At 42.1% G+C, this 10,133-nt stretch overlaps 1 protein-coding gene across 1 annotated transcript in view; it reads right to left on the bottom strand.

The window, feature by feature from the left end:
- Nucleotides 1-10,103, bottom strand: part of LOC138961076 (uncharacterized) — a 15,656-nt gene extending 5,553 nt beyond the window's left edge. Inside the window, exon 1 of the mRNA XM_070332669.1 lies at nt 9,921-10,103. Within this exon, the coding sequence (XP_070188770.1) occupies nt 9,921-9,980 (60 nt within the window). The 5' untranslated portion in view covers nt 9,981-10,103. The remainder of the gene's footprint in view (nt 1-9,920) is intronic.
- Between the last annotated feature and the right edge of the window lie 30 nt (nt 10,104-10,133).

The raw sequence follows: 10,133 nt of genomic DNA, 5'->3' as shown, positions 1-10,133 counted from the left end.
GCAACTTCCCAAGTTTCTTCGCAGAAATCCCAGCTTGGATCCCGCCTTCTTGCATATGGTTGCGATGTGCTTAGACCATTTGAGGTCTGCTGAGATCTCGATCCCTAGATATGGGCTTTGGTCGACGTGCCGTAGGATTTCCTTGTTGAGTTCGTAGATGTACGTTGTGTTTTTCTTAGTGGGGAGGACAAAGCACTTTTTGGCGTTGAATCGCATGCCCCATTGATTGGCCCATACTTCTAGTTTTTCAAGGTCCTCTTGAAGGGTGATGTGGTCCTGGAAGGAGTGGATTTCTCGGTATAACAGGCAGTCGTCAGCGAATAATCGTACTGTTGAATTCACTTGCTCAGGAAGGTCATTCACATGGCACAGGAAAAGCAATGGGCCTAGGACAGTGCCCTGTGGTACTCCTGAGTCGACGGTTGCTCCCTCTGAGTGTTCTCCCTCCAGGATGACTTTCATGGTTCTATTGCATAGGAATCTTGTGATCCAATCGTGTATGGGTCCCTTGATGCCGTAGTGTTCCAATTTGTGGAGGAGCTTGGAGTGGGGGACCGTGTCAAACGCCTTGCTGAAGTCGAGGATAATAATGTCGCTCTGCACTCCAGCATTGTTTGTTTTCTGCAAGTCGTTCATGGTCGTCAATAGCTGCGTTTCACAGGAGAAGCCTGATCTAAACCCATGGTTTCTGTCCGTAAGGATTTTGTATTTCTCCAGGTGAAGATGGATGTGGTGGCTGATAATGTGTTCAAGCAGCTTGCATGCAACGGATGTTAGGGACACCGGTCGGTAGTTTTCAGCTCTGTTTTTATCTCCCTTTTTGAAAACGCAGGCTACGTTGGCAGTTAGCCAGTCTGCGGGCAGGTGTCCTGTTTCCATAGAGTGTCTATATATGCAGGTTAGAGGTGCCGCGAGGATGTCGGCACAGTTTTTCAGGACCTTACTGGAAATTTCATCTGGGCCGCAAGCTTTTGAAGGGTTTAGGTTTCTTAATAATTTGGCAACCCCTTCTTCCGTGATGACAAGGTCGGAGATGTGAGGCTGTTGGGGACTATGCATTTGTGGGGGAGGCGATCCGTCTTCTCTTGTGAATACCGAGCGGAACTGTTGTAGGAGGATTTTTGCTTTTGACAGACTGTCGGTGACGAGTCTCGTTCCCTCTTTTAGAGGTGCTACGCCAATATTGTCTTGTTTTCTGGCGCGGACATACCTCCAGAAGGGCTTGCTGTTGTTGTTGTCTCTCATTCCTGTCTCAATGATGTTGTTCACATATTTTTGTTCCGCTTTCCTAATTGTACGTCTGCATTCTTTTTGGCAATATCTGTAGTTTGACCAATTTTTACTTTTCTTTGCCTTCTTGTGGAGTCTTTTTTTCCTTTTGAGGAGTTTCCAGATGTTCTTGTCTATCCAAGGTAGGTCATTTTTCATGCGGTGCTGGACTGACGGTACAAACATCTCAACTGCTGTTTTGATCGTAGACTTAAAGACTTCCCACATTTCATTTACGTGCGAGCCTTGTTCTTTCATGGCGGTCATTTTATCCTTCAGTGGTTTTAAGGCTGTATTTATGTCTTCCCAATTTGCCTTCGAGAACAGCTGACATTTTCTTGGTTTTTCTCTAGTCCTCTGCGGTCGTGTGTCTAGATCAGCTACGGCTGCTTCATGGTCTGAGATTCCAGGAATCGAAGTGCAGAATTTTAGCAGCGACGGATTTGACAAGAATATGAGGTCTAGGATGTTATCTTGCCTCGTTGGTTTGTCATGGACTTGAGTGATGTGGGCTTCTGTTGCTATATCTATGAGCTTCTGTTGAGTTTCTTTATCTGGTGCACCCGGCTTCACCATACCATGTTCCCAATTTATGTCAGGACAGTTGAAATCACCTGACAGTACTATCTGCTTCTGCTGCTCTTTTCCATTTATCTTTGTAAGAATCTTTTCAAGTTGTGCGAGGTCGTTGTCTGATCTCTTCGGCATGTAGAAGCAACCCAGAAGGAGGTCTTTGTTTCTTTCTAATTGGAGCTTGACCCATATGCTCTCACAGTCTGCGTTTAGCTCTGGTAGTTCGGTTGATACTAGGGATCGGTGAACAAGTATGAATACTCCTCCTCCCACTGAACTACGATTTTTTCTGAAAGGTTTGCTTCCGAAGTTCCCACTTTCAAAGTTAATTTCATCATTTATACGACGATATCGCATCTTAAAGGTCCTTACCCATCTAAAAAAAAAACCTCCAACGCATGCTACAATTGCATGACATTCCGGTTTTAAAGGCAGCTTATTGGGAAATGAGCTCAGACACAATATTGAAGACGTGAAATGCGTCAATCGAGCAACTGTCGTAACTTGGCTACAATGAGACGGTCGGCGACCTTGCACCATAGACACGAACTGTGACATTCTTGTTTAATTTAGGTGAAAAGCTTGAAACAGTGGGACTCAAAACCGACAGTACGATCATTTACTGACCGAAAAAAACGTGCTCGAGTCATTCGGCGAAGGTGGTGAGCTTTCAAACTACCACGACTGAATAACTGATAACACATCTTTGCATAGTGCTTTTTCTAGACGAGTAGCATAGTGCAGTGGTTACAGATTCGGAATTTCAATCCGACGCTCAGGGTTCAAGTGTCGCTGGGAGCTACCAAAAAAAAAAAAAAAAATTAATTAACCTTTTTGCATTCAGACTGCAACAACCGGTTTTTGCCTCTGTGTTAATATTTTTAAACGCGTAAAGAAACTGTCCTGTGCTTTAAAAAAAAAATCGAATCTTGAATTTTAACTGTACATAACCATGCATCGCCATCGTAATCAAAAATTAACGAGGGAAAACAAATTAAAACACCGATGAACAGTATTGTCTTTTCTAAACTTCTTGACAGACATTTCCCCAATATAGTCCTCTTGCCAGCCTTATTGATCCCTCTTGTGAACCCGGAAATGTTGAGTACACCAAGAGGTTTTTGCAGAAATGTACTGTATGGGTCCCCAGGAGTCAGAAACTGCCGGATGCTAACTTGCATATGTTGAGCAATTTGCATAATTAGCCTAATTAGCATAAATTAGCATAATTCTTGAAAAGTCAATATCTCAGCAGCCCCTTGGCCGATTTGGATAATCTTGGAGTGGTTTTGTGGTTAAGTGATGATTCAAAATCCATTTTTGATATTTCCCAATTTGCATAATTAGCCTAATTAGCATAAATTAGCATAATTCTTGAAAAGTCAATATCTCAGCAGCCCCTTGGCCGATTTGGACAATCTTGGAGTGGTTTTGTGGTTAATTGATGATTCAGAATCCATTTTTGATATTTCCAAATTCAAGATGGCAACCATTTCCGGTTTAAACCGGAAGTGGCTGTATTTCAGCTCCAAGTGGGCAATAATTGAAATAACGTTAACTCATTTATGAACTGCAGAATGATTATCAATTAATATATGAGAGTAGTATCCACATTCCTGATACTGCCAAAGATGACCTCCTCGTCGGGAGCCATGTGTGCCGCCACTCAGATGGTGCAGCTGCTGTGAGTGCAGATGTGTTCGGGGAGCAGACATGCATCGAGCAAGGGAAGGGAGCAGGTGGCATGAAAGGCATTTCTACCAACCCTGAGCAGGTCGCCGTATGGATCCAATCCTTTGGTATCTGCTCACTTCTCTCCAAGTCAATGGATGAGATGTACAATGATGCAGAAGGACTAGATGAGACACAGAAACACAAAACACACAAAGAAGAGGGCAAACGACGGCGAGAGTTGGACGCTGATGACCGAGCCAATATTCTGAGAGTGTTGAACGAAAACTCCAACCCACTCACCACAGAGATGACCACCCTCAACTATATCATAAACGGCCAGATAGCAGATGACAAGGTGAATGTGCAAGATGCACTGGAGATTGGCAGAGACATGAGCACGAAGTTCTCTTCATCAGTACCTAAGTGATTTCATGCACCCATTTCAAAGAAGGTGGTGACAATGAAGTTCATGCCGAAAGGCGTGAAGGTCAATGGAAAGACCGTACGTGACCTGCAGGCTATATTCGCTCGCCTGCTCGTGGTGGGGAGCAAAAGACATATCGAGCTATCCACTCTCTTCAACTATGAGCTTGGTCCAGTCCCTGCTTCCATCATTGATGAGTATGGTTTCCTCAGAAAAGGCAACAAGTCTGTGTTTGTTCAGCGCCTTGGAATCCTTGACCCCAATCCTCCAGCACCAGATGTCATACTTGTTGATGCCTCGCAGCTCATCTACCACGTGCTGACCTCGCAGCCAGTATGGGACGCCGGCTTCATCAGCACATCACTGAAACTTACGTCATCTTTGACCAGTACAATCAAATATCTGCCAAAGACCACGAGAGACAGAGGAGAGCTGCAGAGACCTCTACAAAGTATCATCTCTCACTGACAACTCCTCTACCTAGCCGAGACAAAGTCATGAAGAACAAAGCAAACAAGAAAATGCTGGGAGAGCTCCTGTGCATTCACAGCATTGGAGATCACATTGAGATGGTCAGCAGAGCAGACAGTATCGTCACTCATGATGAAGCTGACGTCTCTCTCATCTCGTACATGTTAGATGCAGCCAGACGAGGTGCTGCAACCATCCGTATTCTCTGTGATGACACTGATGTGTTTGTGCTCTTAGTCTTCTGGTGCTGGAAGGTTGGCATTACTTGCCGCCTGCAGATGGAGAAATGGAATGGAACTGTTCTGGATATCAATTCAACAGTACATAAGCTGGGTGACCAGTGTCGTTCCATCCTGGCCGTACACGCTCTCTCGGGTTGTGACACTACCTCTTACCCTGTAGGGAAAGGTAAGGTATCTGCGCTCAAGGCCATGAGTGTGGTACCTGGTGACCTGCTTCACTTCATCGGAGAGGAGGGAGCCACTGACTTGCAGATACAAGAGGCAGTGAGGGCTTTCTTTCTGGCTCTCTACAATCAGAAGAAGTCGGCATCTGTGAACGTCGCCAGATATGACATCTACAGAAAACGCAAAACGCCCCCAGAGCCGAAGACACTGCCTCCTACAGAGCGCAATGCTCACCTCCATGGACAACGAGCACATCTACAGGTTCTACTTTGGAAAGCAGCAGACTGTCCTCACCCACCAGCAGTAGAGATCACCAATTTCGGATGGAACATTCTGAACAGAGATGCAAAGGAAGGCGAGGAAGTTGTGATGCCAGTCCTGGACACAAGCCCTGTTGCTCCTCCTGCCCTGATGGATGTTATCAGCTGTGGCTGCAAAGCTGAAACGCCGTGTACAACAGTGAAATGCAGCTGTGCAGCCGAAGGCCTGACCTGTACCAGCTATTGCGTCTGCGGAGGTACATGTTGTAACCCGCTCACACCACAAGCACAGCAAGAAATGGACGAAGACATCGATGCAGAGTTTGCTGAAGGAGAAGGAGATACAACAGATGAGGATGAGGATGCCGCTGACGATGTTGATGATGTGATTTAGCCAACAAGAAATGGACAAAGACATCGATGCAGAGTTTGGTGAAGGAGAAGAAGGAGATACAACAGATGAGGATGCAGCTGACTATCTTGATGATGTGATTTAGCCAGTCATGTTAATCTCGCTTGGAATGGTTCATGCACTCCTTTCTTCCAATACCAAATCATACCATGAATTAATTTGGAGTCTAGTAGTCTATGCTTTAAGAGATATAGTATATTCTGTATATCGTTTGAACAATGTTTCAAAACAATATGCAGTTAACCGAGTTCCTTTTTTTTCCAATAAAGGCCTACTAGGAGGTGGAATATGGCCATTTCCGGTTTAAACCGGAAGTGGCGGCCATCTTGAATTTGGAAGTATCATAAATTGATTCAGAGTCATCAATAATCCCAACACCGACTCAAAAATCGTCGAAATCGGCCAAGGGGCCGCTGAGATATTGACTTTTCAAGAATTATGCTAATTTATGCTAATTAGGCTAATTATGCAAAATGCTCAAGACATGCAAGTTAGCATCCGGCAGTTTCTGACTGCTGGGGACCCATACAGTACATTTCTGCAAAAACCTTTTGGTGTACTCAACACTTCCGGGTTCACATGATTGGCAAGAGGACTAATAAATAAGGAACAAGTCACTAAACTTAGGCTAGTTATTTACGGTCTACTGCATAATGTTCTTCCTTTTAAACTTTACCAGTAACCCAAAGTTTCCCTATAACCAATCTATGTTTGTCCAACAAAGAGTTTTACCGATATAAAATTATTAAACACAAGTTCAACATGCAGTAATTGTTGTACTTATTGTGAGAACGAAATTGATTATACTGATTTTTTTTTTTTTTTTTGTGCCCCGAAATTATGTTCACTTGGAAATGCATTGAGGATAAAGTGATTTGTAAATATAATATGATTATTAAAAATTACCGCAAAGGAAGTTTTTTGGGCGTGTTTAAAATACATTTAGAATTATTATTGTTAACGATATAGGTACATTAAAAGTAGAAAAAATAATATAAAAAGCAGAAAAAAAGAAAAGAAAAAAGATCAATGAAGAGGGATACTCCCCGAAAAAAAAAAAAAAAAAAAAAAAAAAAAAAAAGAAGGGCAAAGCCCATACGACTCACATGCTTGACCTTGACATGGTCAAATAACTAAACCTAGCAATGACATCATACACTAAGAACTGCTTTATACATTTTTCCTACAAAAATACATGTGACCTTGACCCAAGGTCAAGGTCATCCAAGGTCATGCAACACAAAGCTGTTAATTCAAGACAAAGGAAGTACAATGGTGCTTATTGGCTCTTTCTACCATGAGATATGGTCACTTTTAGTGGTTCACTACCTTATTTTGGTCACATTTCATAAGGGTCAAAGTGACCTTGACCTTGATCATATGTGACCAAATGTGTCTCATGATGAAAGCATAACATGTGCCCCACATAATTTTTAAGTTTGAAACAGTTATCTTCCATAGTTCAGGGTCAAGGTCACTTCAAAATATGTATACAATCCAACTTTGAAGAGCTCCTGTGACCTTGACCTTGAAGCAAGGTAAACCAAACTGGTATCAAAAGATGGGGCTTACTTTGCCCTATATATCATATATAGGTGAGGTATTGAATCTCAAAAACTTCAGAGAAAATGGGAAAAATGTAAAAAATAGCTGTTTTTTAGGCAACATTTATGGCCCCTGCGACCTTGACCTTGAAGCAAGGTCAAGATGCTATGTATGTTTTTTGGGGCCTTGTCATCATACACCATCTTGCCAAATTTGGTACTGATAGACTGAATAGTGTCCAAGAAATATCCAACGTTAAAGTTTTCCGGACGGACGGACGGACGTCCGGACGTCCGGACGGACGGACGGACGGACGACTCGGGTGAGTACATAGACTCACTTTTGCTTCGCATGTGAGTCAAAAAGGGTTGAAGCAAGCAGCTGAGATCAAAAAAAAAAAAAAAAAAAAAAATTCAACATAATCATTTACTTTTCTAACATTCAAGCCAACAAAGTCATTTGTCATAGACAGTCATTCGATTCCAAGACAATCATCACAGGTTTGAACCGACCCTTTCGTTTCACCGTTCAAAAAAAAACCAACAGCAATAATGCTGTTAGTACTACAGCGCGCTCAACGTTCGCCTTTTTGAACTCGCGATGAGATTTGTTTCTTCTGGTGGCAAGCTTACCGTTAACAAACGCATGCGTACTAGTTAGGATTCCCCCAATTTTCGCGACCTTGACCGAATACTCTCGAAGTCACCACTCCGGCGTTCATGCATAGTGAACAGTTGGAAAGTTAAACTTCAGGAGTTCCCACTTCCGAAAGAGGCCTCTACTTCCAGTGTTGCTGACTTCCTCCTCATGCATACGGGCCCAGCAGGGGTCAGTTTTGATTACAGAGCGAGAAAAAAACAAGAAAATGTTGAAACATCGTGCTTTGTTGCCACGTTTGGCCCGCGTGTGTAATAATGAGGTCGACCAGCGCCTTAGTAATTAATGTTAATCGCGAAAGTGCGCTGCAAACACGACTAACTGCAACGTGCTTGTTTCGACCCAGTGCTATAGCCGGAATCAGTTGTCACACCGACTACATTTTCTATTGACCATGCTGCAATTTAAAAAAAAGAAAAGAAAAACAAATCGCGTAAGGCGAAATTACTACATTTAGTCAAGCTGTGGAACTCACAGAATAAAACTGAACGCACTGCATTTTTTCACAATGACCGTAGTCCGCCGCTTGTGCATAACGGAGTGAAACTGACGAGCCTGTTCAGCGCGGTAGTGGTTTCGCTGTGCTGCATAGCACGCTTTTCTGTACCTCTCTTCGTTTGAACTTTCTGAGCGTGTTTTTAATCCAAACATATCATATCTATATGTTTTTGGAATCAGGAACCGACAAGAAATAAGATGAAATTGTTTTTAGATCGATTTCGGAAATTTAATTTTGATCATAATTTTTATATTTTTAATTTTCAGAGTTTGTTTTTAATCCAAATATAACATATTTATATGTTTTTGGAATCAAGAAGTGATGTAGAATAAGATGAACGTAAATTTGGATCGTTTTATATAAAAAAAAATGTATTACAATTTTCAGATTTTTAATGACCAAAGTCATTAATTAATTTTTAAGCCACCAAGCTGAAATGCAATACCGAAGTCCGGCCTTCGTCGAAGATTGCTTTACAAAATGTTCAATCAATTTGATTGAAAAATGAGGGTGTGACAGTGCCGCCTCAACTTTTACAAAAAGCCGGATATTACGTCATCAAAAGTATTTATCGCAAAACAGAAAAAAAACGTACGGGGATATTATTCCCAGGAACTCTCATGTCAAATTTCATAAAGATCGGTCCAGTAGTTTGGCCTGAATCGCTCTACACACACACACGCACAGACAGACACACACACACACACACACACACACACACACACACACACACACACACACACACACATACACACACATACATACACCACGACCCTCGTCTCGATTCCCCCTCTATGTTAAAACATTTAGTCAAAACTTGACTAAATGTAACAAGTCGCGTAAGGCGAAAATACAATATTTAGTCAAGTAGCTGTCGAACTCACAGAATGAAACTGAACGCAATGCCATTTTTCAGCAAGACCGTATACTCGTAGCATCGTCAGTCCACCGCTCATGGCAAAGGCAGTGAAATTGACAAGAAGAGCGGGGTAGTAGTTGCGCTAAGAAGGATAGCACGCTTTTCTGTACCTCTCTTTGTTTTAACTTTCTGAGCGTGTTTTTAATCCAAACATATCATATCTATATGTTTTTGGAATCAGGAACCGACAAGGAATAAGATGAAAGTGTTTTTAAATTGATTTGGACAATTTAATTTTGATAATAATTTTTATATATTTAATTTTCAGAGCTTGTTTTTAATCCAAATATAGCATATTTATATGTTTTTGGAATCAGCAAATGATGGAGAATAAGATAAACGTAAATTTGGATCGTTTTATAAATTTTTATTTTTTTTTACAATTTTCAGATTTTTAATGACCAAAGTCATTAATTAATTTTTAAGCCACCAAGCTGAAATGCAATACCGAAGTCCGGCCTTCGTCGAAGATTTCTTGACCAAAATTTCAACCAATTTGGTTGAAAAATGAGGGCGTGACAGTGCCGCCTCAACTTTCACGAAAAGCCGGATATGACGTCATCAAAGACATTTATAAAAAAAATGAAAAAAACGTTCGGGGATTTCATACCCAGGAACTCTCATGTCAAATTTCATAAAGATCGGTCCAGTAGTTTAGTCTGAATCGCTCTACACACACACACAGACACACACACACACGCACACACACACGCACATACACCACGACCCTCGTTTCGATTCCCCCTCGATGTTAAAATATTTAGTCAAAACTTGACTAAATATAAAAAGAACACAAGAACATTGACTCACCGACGTTGCGCACACCACACTGAGGCAGCCAAAAATGACCGCCAGCTGAAGACTCCCCATGGTTGAGTCCAGTCCTGCTTGCTGTCCACGAGACTATAATGCCACTGGTCAGCAGTGGTGGTCTTCTTGAATGACAAAGAAGAAGACTCGAGACAGTTCGACTGTGAGTTCTGGGGTATGGCTTCTTGCGTTCGGTTTAAATACCGTGACCGG

Source organism: Littorina saxatilis, linkage group LG3 (assembly GCF_037325665.1).
Source record: "Littorina saxatilis isolate snail1 linkage group LG3, US_GU_Lsax_2.0, whole genome shotgun sequence".
NCBI lineage: Eukaryota > Metazoa > Mollusca > Gastropoda > Littorinimorpha > Littorinidae > Littorina > Littorina saxatilis.
Note: the sequence above shows the minus strand (reverse complement) of the source record. Positions and strands in the feature narration are given on the sequence as shown.